The sequence below is a fragment of the Crotalus tigris genome, unplaced genomic scaffold (genome assembly GCF_016545835.1).
Source record: "Crotalus tigris isolate CLP2741 ecotype Arizona unplaced genomic scaffold, ASM1654583v1 scf7180000017855.1216408, whole genome shotgun sequence".
Lineage (NCBI taxonomy): Eukaryota > Metazoa > Chordata > Lepidosauria > Squamata > Viperidae > Crotalus > Crotalus tigris.
Genome location: NW_024096677.1, coordinates 1,145,574 through 1,161,438, shown reverse-complemented (window position 1 = coordinate 1,161,438; position 15,865 = coordinate 1,145,574). Strand labels below are relative to the sequence as shown.

At 36.7% G+C, this 15,865-nt stretch overlaps 1 protein-coding gene across 7 annotated transcripts in view; it reads right to left on the bottom strand.

Annotated features, from left to right (window-relative positions):
* Positions 1-15,865, bottom strand: part of BOD1L1 (biorientation of chromosomes in cell division 1 like 1) — a 184,589-nt gene that overhangs the window by 26,671 nt on the left and 142,053 nt on the right. For all 7 annotated transcript variants that reach the window (XR_005556724.1, XM_039343498.1, XM_039343495.1 and 4 more), the window contains 4 exons: positions 4,949-5,010; positions 4,513-4,582; positions 4,341-4,393; positions 3,696-3,780 (listed from right to left, as the gene is read on the bottom strand). Coding sequence is in view for 6 of the 7 variants with exons in the window: in XM_039343498.1 (XP_039199432.1) it covers positions 3,696-3,780; positions 4,341-4,393; positions 4,513-4,582; positions 4,949-5,010 (270 nt within the window). In the remaining variant the exon portion in view is untranslated. The remainder of the gene's footprint in view (positions 1-3,695; positions 3,781-4,340; positions 4,394-4,512; positions 4,583-4,948; positions 5,011-15,865) is intronic.

The following is a 15,865-nucleotide window of genomic DNA, read 5'->3' as shown; positions in this document are numbered from 1 at the left end:
ACCCTATGTGGAGATAGGACAGAGTTCCAGAAGGATAACCATCACTGCAGCCCTCCACCGATTGGGGCAGAGTGGCTAGACGGAAGGCTCTCCTCAGTGCAAAACACATGAAAGCCCACTTGAAGTTTGCAAAAAAAAAAAAACACCTAAAGGATTCTCAAACTGTGAGGAACAAGATTCTCTGGTCTGGTGAAACCAAGAGTGAACTGTTTGGACTCAATTCTAAATGTTATGTCTTGAGGAAACCAGACACTGCTCATCACCTGCCCAATATCATTCCAACAGTGAAGCATGGTGGTGGCAGCATCATGCTGTGGGAGTATTGTTCAGCAGGGACTGGGAGACTGGTCAGGGTTGAAGGAAAGCTGAATGGAGCGAAGTACAGGAATATCAATGAAAACCTGTTCTACAGCACTTAGGACCTCAGACTGGCCTTAAAGTTCACTTTCCAACATGACAACAATCCTAAGCACACAGCTAAGACAACACAGGAGTGCTTAGGAACAACTCTGCGACTGTCCTATAGTGGCCCAGCGAGAGCCCTGACTTGAACCGTATTGAACACCTCTAGAGGGATCTGAAAATGGTTGTCCATCGATGGACTGAGCTTCAGAGGATTTGCAAGGAAGAATGGTAGAAAAACTCCCAGTCCAGGTGTGTAAAGCTTGTCAGGTGATATCCCAAAGGACTCAAAACTTTAACTGCTGCCAAATATGCTTCAACAAAATACTAAGTGAAGGGTCTGGATACTTATGTCAATATGATATTTCAATTTTTTCTTTTTAATAAATATAAAGACATTTCTAAACTTCTATTTTCACTTTTTTTGTAATATATTTTATTGATTTTTTAAAAACATAAATCACAATAATTGGTGAACAGTGTATTGTCTGGGTTACATTTTTAAAACAATCATTAACAATTGATTTCTATAATCTATAATCCACATAATGGTTTTGGTTGATTTCCTCTTTTCCCAAAATATCTTTTGCAAACATTGAATTAATGCAATTTTTATTGTTTTGATAGATAACAATTAAATATATATTTTTCCCCAATATTCCTGAAAATAATAGTCACATCAATACAATATTTCTTTTCTATCCAATCATTCTGGTTGCCTTATCATAGATCCTGTTACAGTCCTTATTTTAATTTGTTTCTCCCACCAAATTCTAGGTATTCTCACTGGTTAAGATTTTCTCAAAAATTAATTACATTTAAAAATTTAACTCTATTTTTCCATATGAACCATCTCACACTTTTACATTTCCACGTTTGTTGAAAATTTTTTTCTTTTTCTTTCTCTCTACTTCTCTTATCATTTCCTTTCTCTCCGATATTCCTGACATCTCTTCAGTCCATTTTATCCAATCTGTTTTCTTGTCCTCAGATTTATTTTGTAGTCTTAAGGGCTAAGTTGTTTTTTCCAATTCTTGTGAATTTTTTTCCACTAGGATTAAATCATTTTTCATTGTTTTGTTAAGTTCCATCTTAAAGTCTCTATTCTCAATTCTATATCCACTTATCTGTTTTATCTGCTCCTTCTCTGTTGTTTTCTGGGAATTTTGTTGTTGTAGAGTTAACTTAGAAATAGATTGATTTATATTTTCACAGTTATTTTGGATTTCTTTGTGGTTTAAAGACATTGTTGTTTGAATTAGTTGCAGTATGCTATATATCTCCTCCTGTGAAATATTTTTGTTTTCTTGATATGTTCTTTCTACATGTCTCTGATCCATGACGGCCAAGAATTTGGGTTTTTCTTTTCCTTCCTTTTCTCTGCAAATAGCTTTAGAGTCCCAATTAAATAGATATTTGTAATCCAAATAGTTCAAAAAAGATTTTTTTTCCTGAAATTTATAATTTTCTCTTTGTCTACAGCCCAGATTATTGTCTTTTTTTGTCACAGCTGTTCTTTGTTGTTAAAACTTTGAAGGTCACAAACACAGATTAGCTTTTCCCAGGTTTTGTCAAGTCTTACATTAAAGTCATAGCTGTCATAGTCTTCATCCACCACTAGGTGTCAGCAACTATTTGTTTTTCACTTCCATAAAAAGATTAATTTGCGGTTTCTGTAAGGGTAGAAATCCTCCTCCTTCCCTTTCGGAGATATTTTGCTTCTTGGGGATTTTCCAGGAAATTAAATGTAGAATAGAAAAGAGAAGATCGAATTTCTCACCGTTTCAAGCACACTGTTCACAGTTGTGCTGCTTAGTGCTTTTGGACTTCGGTTGCTAGTAACTTGGTGTCATGCCTCTGTCTGAGCCTGAATTGGAGGAGGAAATGGAGCCAGAACAGGACCCTATCGAGGCCCAGGGAGAGGTGTCTGTGGCTTCAGAGGACTGTGGGGAAGAACAGGCTGAGGCAGGCCAGGGCCCTTCAGATTTGGAACAGGGGAGAGAGTTCAGGCGATGAGCAAGCCCCCCCCCACCTGATCCTAGAGCTAGGAGAGTGGAGAGGACAAGGGAACAACGCAGGCAAGCTCACTTACTCGGGAGGAGAGCATCCCGCCCCACCCCACAAGGGGATTGAGATATATGGAGCCGGTGTGGGGTGGGGACTTTGTGGGGAACAAACATTGAATCTTGGGAAAGTTGTGTATTGTTGTTCTTGTTCTGTGCCTTTGTTGGAAAACCTGGACACCTTGACGACCGGACCGGTTGACCATATGGATTTCCTGAATTACGAACTCAGACTGCATTTTGACTTCTTTCTTTGCAAACTGTACAGGCAAGCTGAGATTCAAGCGGATTCATTAAGTTGATGTTTTGCTTTGTTTGTTATCTTTATGGCCTTGATGACATTCGTATACTAATCAGGCTGTATTGAAACTGCTCTCAGCCAGAGTCGGCTGGAGGGTGTGTGTGTGTATTTGGGTTGGAGGCTTGCCAGCTAATGTGGGAGCATTTGAAGCAAATTTGCAACCATTAAAGAACTGTTAACAGTGCCAGCTTTCTGCATTGTCTTTGTGCTGTGTCCTCGGCCATCACACTTGGGCTGGTCGATGCAATACGACCAGCTTTTCTCCTGTCAAGTTAGAAGGCTTTCCCCAAGTCGAACGGAATGGCCACCGCTGTTCCAGAATCGCTGGAGCACCCTTCTTTTTTTGTCGTCTCTCCAGGTCGACTTAGACCCATTTCGGGTCCACAGGCAGGGCGAAATTAGCCACGGGGGTGAGAAGAATCTGCAAGCCCGCGACCAATCACTATTGCACAAAACCGGAAGTCCTCTTTTAACTTTTTCATTGAGTACTTAGTGTATATCAATGAGAGAAAAAAATTAATTTCAACAACTGTAGAATCAGGCTGTAGCATAACAAAATTGACAAAAGTGAAGGAGGTCTGAACACTTTCTTAATGCACTTAATGCACTGCTTTACAGTGCTCTCTAAGCAATTTACAGAGTCAGCATATTGCCCCCAACAATCTGGATCCTCATTTTACCGACCATGGAAGGCTGCGTCAACCTTGACAATATGAGCAGAGTTAGCCTGTAATACTGCATTCTAACCACTGTGCTACCACAGCACTTCAGAATAACTTTTAAGACAAGGCATTGCATCACCATTATCAACTCAAAAATTGAAATGTATGTAAACAAATTCTCATTCATTTAACGGGTCATGCAATTAATAATTACTTGTGGACTGCTGTTTTTTATGGAAAACTCAAAAGCACCACACTTGGTTTCACCTTTTTCTTTTACAGCTTCTGAGGAATGTTTCCAAGCCACAGCATGACATTCAGGCATCTCTTCTGAGTTGTTGGCAGTTTTTTCCTAAAGAATTATAAATAAATAACTGCTGATTGAAGAGAACAATCCCCATTTAATACTGCTAAAACACTCTGGCAATTTGCTCTCTCCATCACCCTGCATTAATTCATTCTATTTATTCAGACAGATCCTCAGGACAAGGGATATGACTGGTATCTTCCTGTTTCAATGTCACTTGACATGGGTTACCAAATTACCTCCTTTTCAAACCTAAGCAATTTTGGCTGTTTTTGGTTACAATAAACAAAGTGTTCTTTGGTTTGTCCACCCTCAATATCAGACTTTCTGCATACTATCTGGGGCAAGGTACAAAGCAAGATGGCTTTGTAAACCAGAAATTGTAACCACAAGGATATATTAGACTTTCCAAGTGAGCGTGAGTACAGTTGAAATGGAATAATTTGATTCTTGTTTTATTTATAAATAATAATTGCCATTCCAAGCAGGGATACACAAAAATCCAGAAATGATACTGGATATAAAAAAGAAAACTACCTGTCATTAGCGATTATGTGTCCATAATATATACTGTTTCCAGTGTATTTTAATGAATCACACAGTACCTCATTAATTTGTTTAGCCTCCTCTTCCAAAATCTGGCATCCTGTACCTCTACCTGCAAAATAACAATGTTTTTTTAAATGATTTCCAAAAGTGTAGTCAAAAGAGGGATGAAAACTTGTTTGCACCATTATCTTAATCAAGCAAGGCTACTGTTTGAACTCCCTCATTTACCGTCTTCAATAGTAGGACTCCTTGTTGCTTCTGGCATGAAACTCTCTTCCTTCTGATCAGGTCTTTCTGGCTGCAACCAAAGAAGGAGAGGAGAAATGAGGACAAGGACTGCCTTCTTGGATTGGCTAGCTTTCTTTTCTGGACAACAGCTTTCCAGACAGGCCAGGGAGGAATCAGAGCAGGGAGAAGTAACAGTTCTTCATGTATTTCAACACATGTTGCCTTTGAACCAGATTTCATCAAGTATTGTACCTCTGACAGAGTGATCTTACAGGAATATTTTTTAAAACAATATTGAGCTATCCATCTGAAACTGATTTTCATTTACTCATTTTCAGAAAATGAGAGGGTTTTTTTTAGAAAAAAACCCCTTCTCTTCCAATGAAGACAAAACCCCACAATCATTAAAACAAGCAAACAAAATCCCAGTGCATACCTCTGTTAATTTTTCTTTAAGAACTCGACTTTGTATGACCATAGCATGTGTATTTCCAAAGGCTAAAAAACAAAAATAGAAATACAGAAGTATTAATCAGAATCTAATGTGACATGACATATCGAGTGCTTGGAAGCATGCTACCCAACAATATCTAATCTTCATTCCTGAAGGTTGTGTCAATTGCTGGATTTTGAAGGAGGGGAAATGGGGGGATGTTTGTCATATAGTTTTTTCATTCCCATCAATGTATTTCCAAATGCTAATTTCTCATGATTAATTAAGCAGATATCTCCATGAGTTCAGTAGTATTGCACTGAGGATTTATTCAGAAAATGAGCAATCAACTACTGGACATTGTGGTGGGGATGATACCACAGAGGGAGGTGGATTGCTCAGCCTCATTGCAATACTGAAATAATGTGGAACTAAGATGAAAGGAATATTGGTTTGGCACAAGATCATCTGACAAGTTCAGGGTGGATGTGAATAACTTCCCAATATACAGTTCCCTTTCCTAGATTACAAATATTTCTGTTATCTCAAGGTATATGAACTATAAAAATGAGAAAAGTTAATAAATTGTTGTTGTGCCTTATTTTAATGACTGGAATACAAAGAACTTGGCTCCCCTCATAAACCTTCTAAACAACGAAAAAAGTAGGAGAATATTTGGCTCCATCCACACTAGGGAGTGACTGAGGGCAAGAAAAGGGATAGTAAAAGTTCACATGGAGTGCATGAACTGCACAAATTTTACCCCAATCCCAGATGCCACTCATCCACTCAGGGGAAATCAGGGAGGTCTCTTATGTAGATAGGTAGAATCTCAATTAAAAGGGCTGATGTGGTTCCCATCTTCAAGAAAGGGGAAAAACAGACCCAAGAAACTACAGACCAATCAGTCTAATATCAATACCTGGGAAGATCCTGGAAAAGATAATAAAAAAACAGATCTGCGAACAACCAGAAGCAAACAAAGTTATAACTAGTAGCCAGCACGGGTTTGTTAAAAACAGATCATGCCAAACCAATCTTATTTCATTCTTTGATAAGGTGACTAAATTACTAGACCAGCGAAATGCTGTGGACATAGTATACTTACATTTCAGTAAGGCATTTGATAAAGTAGACCACAACCTGCTGCTTAGTAAGCTAGAAAAAGGTGGGATAGACAACATCACCGCCAGATGGATCTGTAGCTGGCTGACAAACCATACTCAACGAGTAGTCCTCAATGGTACTACATCCACATGAAGAGAAGTAAGCAGTGGGCTCCGTTTTAGGCACACTACTTTTCAATATCTTCATAAATGTCTTAGATGAGGGAACAGAAGGAGAACTCATCAAATTCGCAGATGACACTAAATTGGCAGGAATAGCCAACACCCCAGAAGACAAGCTCAGGATCCAAAAAGAACTTGACAAACTTGAACAATGGGCCCTATCCAACAAAATGAATTTTAATGTGGAGAAAAGCAAAGTTTTACATTTAGGTAGGAAAAATCAAAGGTATAAGGACAGATTAGGCGGGGACCTGGCTCAAAAACAATATCTGTGAGAGGACCTTGGAGTCCTAGTGGACAATTACTTGACTACGAGTCAGCAGTGTGCAGCAGCAGCCAAAAAAAGCTAATACAATCCTGGGTTGTATAAACAGAGGCATAGAATCAAGATCAGGCAAAGTGTTAGTACTGTTTTATAAAACCTTAGTAAGATCACACCTGGAATACAACCACCAATTTTGGTCACCATACTACAAAAAAGACGTTGAGACTTTGGAAAAAGTTCAAAGAACAGCAACTAAAATGATCAAAGGCCTGGAGACTAAAACATATGAAGAATGGCTGCAGGACTTGGGTTTGGCTAGTCTAAAGAAAAGAAGAAACAGTGGTGACATGATGGCATTATTCCAGTATTTGAGGGGCTGCCACAAAGAAGAAGGCATCAAACTGTTCTCCAAAGCACCAAAGGGCAAGACAAGAAAGAATGGTTGGAAATTGACCAGAGAGAGAAGCAACCTGGAATTAAGGAGAATCTTCCTAACAGTGAGGACAATTAACCAGTGAAGCAGCTTGCCTCCAGAAATCATGGGCACTCCATCACTGGAGGTTTTTAAGAAGAGACTTAAGAAAGTCTCTTGTCTAAAATGGTATAAGTTCTCCTGCTTGAGCAGGGGGCTGGACTAGAAGATCTTCAAGGTTCTGTTCTGTTCTATTCTATTCTATTTTCTATTCTTCAAATGAACTGCATTACCACCAGGGAGTGATATACAGTTAGCGTTTGCTTGATATAGGAGACTTATATGTACACTTGTTCATTAGATGCTGTTCGTGAGAGTTCTGATCCAGTCTAACAACTGTGGATAATGAGACCAGGGTAAAAGAAGCCGAAACCCACATATTGGTGAAATCCTTTACTGTGGATACTGATCTGTATTTTCTAAACATAGATATGTGAAACTGCAGATAATTATGGTCATTAAACAAGAACACATCTTAGTATTAAAGAATACCTCCAAGGTCTGTTCCAAGTCAGTTATTCTATGACTCTAAATCTCTGCAAGTTTGCCCCAAATGTAAAGAAACTGAAAGCCAGCACACTTTGCATTAGTTGTTGATAAAAGCAAATGAACAAAAATATTTTTTGCTACATATCTGCCTTGGAGAAAACTTCTCTATAACACAATTAAGATAAACACTATCACGACTTCCGGCTGTGACATCATCGTGGAGCGGGTGAAGAAACAGAGCTCTTTCTAAATCCCGAAAAATCTTCATTAAGAGCCCAGCAAGGGCTTTGTCGATCCCAGAGACATTGGTAAATTAAAGAGGAAGCTTCAAAGAAGCCGAATGGAAAGCAAACACCTGAGCAGACAGGAGCAGAACTTTTAAAATTGGCGGAGAAGAAGCTGGTCTCTTAGACTGGCCTGGAGCGATGGCGTCAGTCTGAGAGGGAGTGAAAAGTAGAACTGACAGCTTCGTACGGGAGACAAGGAAAACCCCTGAAGGAGGTGAGAACATTTGGCTGAGACAAAACGCAAAAAAAAGCAAAGCTATAAGGAGAGAGACACAGCGGCAACTGAATTGGAATAGAGCGGAGAAGGGAGCAATAGAGCAGAATGAAAGCAGCGTGAAGAAGCAGAGAGCCCACAGTAAAGTTTATAAAACGTGAGAGACTGAAATTTAAGAACTGCAAGAAGTAGAGACTGAAACCAGAGAAAGGACTGGAGAAAGGACAGTTGGAAGCAATAAAGGGTGATTAAGAAGGACTTGAAAAATTAACATAAGGATTAAAAGGTGAAGTGAGACAATGGAGAAAGTTAATACTACTTAGTAGAACCTATTTTTGAAGAACAAACTGCATTGAAATTTGGACTTTAACTGACATATATCTGGGTAAAGTGACGAGTGGACGTTTTGGAAATATTGGATATATAGAAGAAGAAAGAAGAGGTGACATTTGGTGGATCAGTGGATATATTAAATTGAGACAGAGAGAAAAAAAAGGCTGATGCAATATTGTAGCACTCATATACAAGTAGTGACTAAGCTACAAGTAGAAAAGGGGCATCAGGCAATGTATTAAAAGTAATGAAGTAAATGAATTGTATTAACGAAATAGAAATAAGCATAATTGTGTAATTGAACTAAATAGAAATGAGAAAATAATTATAGTATTGTAAAGAAATATAGACAGGTGATTATTCAAATAAGAGTGATAGTGAATGAAATTAAGAGTGGTGATAATACATAGAGAATAGTATATGTATATGCATTGTGTGTAGTGCTATAGAAATATATATAAGAGGTGTTTAGAGTGTTATAAATTGTACTAGATAATTGTGGGATAAGGAAAGGTACAACTCTACTTGTAATTTTACTTTTCAACGTTAATCCTAAGAATAATGTTCTATAAAGGTATTATAGTCATATATATTGATACATAATTAGAAATATAATATATATATATTCTTTACTATCTATATTATATATATATATCTGCATATTTAAGCTTAGACTATATAGATTGAAAACTAACTTGATCAACAAAAATAACTTGCCATAAATTGGTATATGCAAAAGTGGAGAAATATTATTCAAATAATAAAAATGACAAGTACTGCAACAACAACTAAAGTCGGCAAAAAAACCAGTTACAAATCCCACACCTATAATGGCCTCTCCTACAGGTCAAAGAATGATGGCGACCATGTTGGGGAAAGAAAAAGAAAAAGCAGAATTGGCAATGAACCCACAGAGCATGCAGATAACTCTACAAACGATTCAAGAAACAATGATGATGACCCAAGAGGCAATAACAAACAATCATGAAGAAACAAAAACAAAAAAATTAAGAATGATATTGGAGAAATGAGAGATGAAATTAAAAACATGAATGATAAGATAGGCAATATACAACAAACAATGATGGAAAATGAACAAAGAATCCAAAAAGTTGAAACAAAAATGGAGCATGTTGATAGCAAAATAGAAAGGATGGTACAGAAATCTGAGCAGGTAAATAGGGAGTTGACTGAATCGATTGCCTTTTTGGAAATGAATAAAGCTTTGTTCTTTCTAAGATTCCAAAATATTGTGGAGGAAAAGGAAGAACATTTGGGAGAGAAGATGGCGGAGATGTTGGCGGAGATATTAGGCAAGGAAAAACAGGAAGTAAGAAGAGACATAGATGAAATATATAGAGTATATACAAATTATGCACGAAGGCATAGATTGGCGAGAGAGGTCCATATAAGGTTTACTAGAAGATCAATAAGGGATGAAATATATAAAAAAACAAGAAACGAACCAATAATATATAAGGGTAAAGAAATAATTGTATTAAAACACGTAGTATACGAAATCAGAGACAAGAATACCAATTTCTAATGACCCAATTAACTAAATATAAAGTTATATTTCAATGGTTAATACCTGAAGGCATATTTCTAAGTTGGCATGAAAAAAAATATAAGATAGATACACTCGAGAAAGTGCAGGACTTTTATGAATGTTACTTTACACAGGGAGAAGAACAAGAAAGTAGGGAAGAGTCGGAGAGTAAAAGTCAGGATGAAGAAGTATTCAAGGAAGTCGAATGAGAGAGAGAAATACAAAAGATACAAGAAAGAGAAAGGTTAGAAAGAGAAGGAGCAAAAGGAAGAGTAATAGAGACAAGAAGCATAAAGAAAATAGATCAAGTAAAAAATGGGAGACGCAATTAAGCTCTTCTCTGTAAACATTAATGGATTAAATATACCAAGAAAAAGAGCACAAACGTTTAACAAATTAAGGAAATTAGATGCAGATGTGATATGTCTTTAGGAAGTTCATATAAAAAAGGATTATAGAAAATTACTAGAGAATGTAAAATTAGGAACACTATACACAACATTAGCACAAAACAAGAAAGGAGGAATTGCTATATATGTCAAAGAAAAAATAAAATCAAAATCAATATATTTGGATAAAGAGGGGATAATTTTAATGTTGGAAATAGAATTAGAGCAAAAATAAAATTTATTAATGGCAGTATATGCACCAAATAATAATCAACAAGAATTTTTTAAAAAGGTACATAAGAAACTAGTGGATCTGGATTACGAAAATATTTGTATGATTGGGGATCTAAATGCAATAGTTGATGTTTAGAAAGATTATAAGAGTAGTAAAAAAGAACAAAAAGAAGAAAAATATATTACCAAAATCGTTCTTTGACATGGTAATAGAACTCAATCTTCAGGTTATATGGAGAGAGACACACACAGATCAGACAAACAATATACGTTCTATTCGTATCCACATCAGTCTTGGTCTAGGATCGATATGGCCTGGGCAACTACAGACGTACAAAAAGGGATAGAGGAAATTGAAATAGGGCTTAATGATTGGGCGGATCACAACCCAATAATAATAAAATAAAAAGGCCAGAAACAGAGAAAGAGATGGTCAATGAATCAAAGACTGTGTAAAGATAAACAATATATACAGATGCTAGAAAAGGAGTTGACATTATTTTTTCAGGTAAATAAAAAGGAAGAGACATCAACACAAAATTTGTGGGATACTACAAAAGCTTACATTCGGGGATTGACAATTGCATACAACTCTAAGAAAAACAAAGATAGGAGACTTCAACAAGGAAAATTACAAGAAGAATTTAAAAAAAATAGAAGGTGATCTACAGAAAGGCCCACAAAATAAAAAGATAAAAGAAAAATGGAATATTATAAAACACAAGATTAACCTGATAACACAAAAAGAAATGGCACAGAAAATCAGGATGGCAAAACAAAATTACTTTGAAAATGCGAATAAAACTGGTTGATGGTTGGCTTATAAATTAAAAAAAAGAAAAAGGCAAAAGAATAATACACCAACTACAAGATGAAAGTGGAACAGTACAATATAGACGGGAAGAAAAAAAGAAAATAATACAAAATTTCTTTTCAAAGCTATACCATCAGGAAGATATACCAGATGATAACGTCAAACAATATATAGAGGCAACAAAAATGAGTAAAATTACTAAAGAACAAAAGGAAATGTTGAATAGACCAATAACTGCAATAGAATTAGAAACAGCATTGAAAAAACAAACAAAAAAAAACAAATCACCAGGCCCAGATGGAATTCCGGTCGAGTTTTATAAAAATACACAGGAGTCACTACAATGGATGTTGTTGGAGATTTACAATGAGGTGTTGGAAGAGGCGAAGATACTGACACTCCTAAGGAAGACTCAGACCTACAACAAATTCAAAATTATAGACTGATTTCTTTACTGAATACAGATTATAAGACATTTACAACAATAATAGCAGAAAGGATAAAAAAAATTTGAATAACTACATTCACCCAGATCAAAATGGATTTTTACCAGGATGACAAATAAAAAATAACATGAGGATAATACTGAATACTTTAGAATTTTACAAAGTTCATCCTGAAAGACCAGCTACGCTGGTTTTTCTTGATGCCCAGAAGGCATTTGATAATTTGAATTGGAAGTTTATTATAACACAATTGTACTATATAGATTTTGGGACAAAATTTGGAAAGATGGTTGAGAAAATATATACTAAACAAACAGCTAGGGTAATTATAAATGAGGAAATGACAGAAAAAATTGATATAACCAAACGAGTAGGACAAGGATGCCCACTTTCCCCTCTTCTATTTATTTTATCATTAGAAATACTTCTTACAACAATAAGAGAGGGCCAAGAAATAAAGGGTTTAAAAATTAAAAAGGAAGAATATAAGGTCCAGGCCTTTGCTGATGATTTGGTATTTATTTTGGAAGATCCATTAGGAACCGGCTTTAAATTGATTCAAAAAATAGAAGAATTCGGTGAGGTTGCCGGACTTAAGATTAATAAGAATAAATCCAAATTAATAACAAAATCTTACAAAGGCACAAGAAAGGGACTTGGAAAATAAAACAAGATAAGTATAACCAAGAAAATAAAATATTTAGGGATCTGGCTTACAGCGAAATGTTCGTCGATTAAGGAGGACAATTATGAGAAAATACTACACCAGATAAAAAAGATTATTGGGAAAATTTGCAAATTTCATTTTTAGGGAGGACCGTTACGGGCAAAATGAATGTATAGCCAAAAATATTATTTCTGTTCCAGGTTATTCCAATAAAATTAGGAAAAACATTCTTTCAAGAATTAAATAAATTGATCACTAAATTTATATGGCAAAGAAAAACACCCAGGATTAAATTAAAACTCTTGCAAGATACAAAAGATAAAGGGAGATTGGCGTTACCAGAGTGGGAAATATACTACCAAACATCGAGCTTAACTTGGCTAAAAGATTGGATGCATTTGAAAAATACTAGAGTTTTAACAATAGAAGGACATGACTTGCAAGCAGGGTGGCATGCATTCCTATCGGATGAAAAACATAAAATACACAGATATTTTCAAAGACACATAGTTAGGAATGCATTGCTACAGACTTGGGAAAAAATAAAACAAAAATATTATATAAGAATTCCAATGTGGTTATCCCCAACAGAAGCTCTGAAATACCCAAACTATTGGATATAAATAAGATAATTAGATACAAGGAATTAGTAAATGAACAATGAAATTTGAAAACAAAACAAGAATTGGAACAAGACATTGGCAGAGAGATTGATTGGTGGACATTTACACAAATTCAATCTAAATATACAAAGGACAAAAAGTTATATGAAATCCAAAAAGAGCCACAAGAATTGGATAAAATTATACATGGAACAGAAATAAAATTAATTAGCAATTTATACAAATACCTATTGAGATATAAAATGGAAGACGAGGTTGTCAAAGACACAATGATTAGATGGGCAAAAAATTTCAGATATAATAGAGAATTGGAGAAATGGAAAAAAATATGGGAAACAAATATAAAATTGACTATGTCGGCGGCATTCTAGGAAAACCAGTTGAAGATGTTTTACAGATGGCATCTTCCACCAGCAAAGCTTGCCAAGATGTTCCAGAATAATTTGCCAACATGCTGGAAATGTAAAAAAGTACATGGAACATATTATCATCTATGGTGGACAGACCCAGTTGCAAAAAAATACTGGTCTACAATAAGAAAGTGGATCCAAGAAATAATAGACCAACCCGTAGACTGGAAACCAGAGATCTTTTTGTTGGGTATTTTAAATAGAAAATATAGTAAAGAAATATGATACTTAATTTTACATATAATAACGGCGACAAGAATAGCATATACACAGTGCTGGAAAAATGAGAATATACCATCAGAGGAAGAAGTAATAAGAAAAATCCTGGATTGTGCTGAGATGGACAAATTAACAAAAGAGATAAAAGAAAAGGAAGACATAGAGCAGCGGTTCTCAACCTGTGGGTCGCGACCCCATTTGGGGTCGAACGACCATTTCACGGGGGTCGCCAAGTAACGCAGTCTGCCATTTTTTCCCTCTTTTCCTTAGCTGTGCTACTTCCTTTTATTCTATTGGCTTTTGAAAGCCAATAGAATAGACTCTCTTGAATACAGTCTAATTCTATTGGCTTTCAAAAGCCAATAGGAATTGTCCAGGCTGTCTCTGCCCTGCTGAGCCCGCCAAAAGTCCCATTCTGCAATCGGTGCTGCAAGTTGTCTGCAGCGAAGGCGAGCTGTCTGGAAGTTTCCATCCCTCCCTGCTGAGTAACTACTAAAAATGTAAGTAAAAGAGGGCCAGGGGTGGGAGGTGGGAGGTTGGCGGGCGCGGGGAGGGTTGCTGGCGCGCGTGGGGCTCGGCGGGTGCCTTACCTCCCTTGGGCTGGGCCAGCTGGTGGCCCAGCTGGTGGTTGGCCTGCTCCATCTCTGCCGCTTGCCAGCTACGCCTCGACCGGTGCAGGGGGCAGCACCATGCATGTGCGGCGCTCCCGGGCAGGGAAAGTTGACTTACAACCGGTTGGGTAGTCCTCGACTTACGACTGATTGGGGGTCGCGGCATTAAAAAGGTTGAGAACCACTGACATAGAGTATTATATAGTATGGAACAAATTGTATGTCTGGTTGGAGACTAGAAATAATAGAGGAGAATAAATATGGAAAGGTCAAAAGTGAAAATATGTGTATGTATAATAATAATAATATGAATTATTCTTAGTAAGAAGTAGAACATGAAGGAAGAAAAATGTAAATAAGAAATAACGGGGCTATAAGGACAAATATTCTAAAGAAGAATAAGGGGGAAATGTAAATAATAGATTACCGTTACGCAATTGCTGTAAAAAAAAAAAGAGGAGTATATATTGTGTGTGTATGTGTGTTATGTTTTGCTTTGTTTTGTTTTGTCTTGTTGGTTAAAAATAAAAATTATATATATATACATGTATGTGTGTATGTATGTATGTATGTATGTATGTATGTATGTATGTATATAAAAGATAAACACTAGTCACATTTTGTTGTTTTTCAAGTTTGTGGATGCAAAACATAAAAGGCTTCGAAACGTGATCCTCAACTTACAACCATTTGTTTAGTGACTGTTCAAAGTTAGAACAGAACTGAAAAAAGTTGTTTATGACCAGTTTTCACACTTAATGACCGTTGCAGCATCCCCTTGGTCATGTGATCAAAATTTAGGTGCATGTATTTAGATAGGTAGATAACTTTTATTATCATCTTTTATTATGAGCACACTGGCCCACATTAAAAATGAAATTGTTTTGCCTGATCTCAAAAGAAAGTATATATTTACCCATACACTTACATAACATACATATACACATGCTACATACATTCCGTGTTTCCCCATAAATAAGACTGGGTCTTATATTCTTTTTTGGACCAAAAGTCCCATTAGATCTTATTTTCAAAGGATGTCTTATTTTGTAGCTGCTCGCCCACTCCCTCCCACCATCTGCTTGCCCATGGATGCAACCGTTTACAGGCCTTCCCAGGGCAGACACGCTTTTCTCTCAGATGGAGAAATGACAGAGACTGAAAGCTTCGTCTGCTTACTAATTACTCCAATTCCAAGTGCCCCATTTGCAAGCAGACGAAGCTTCCAGTCTCTGTCATTTCTTTGTTTGGGTGAAAAGTGGTTGGGCGCCTATGAGGCACTTGGAAACAGAGTGATTTGCTCCGTTTCCAAGTGCCCCATAGGCGCCCAAACACTTTTCGCCCAGAGGAAGACTGGAAACTTTGTCTGCATGCAAATGGGACGCTTGGAATTGGAGCAATTCACTCCGTTTCCAAGAGCCCCATTTGCAAGCAGAGAAAGCTTCCAGTCTCTCTCTGGGCGAAAAGTGTGTGGTGTATGCTATGTCCTGGATAGAAGGAAGTGAACTACCAATAATCTTTTTGCCATTCTCACCATTCTCTGTACCTCCTTCCTGTCTGAAGCAGTAATGCTTGCAAACCAGACAATACAATATAATAGGATACTCTT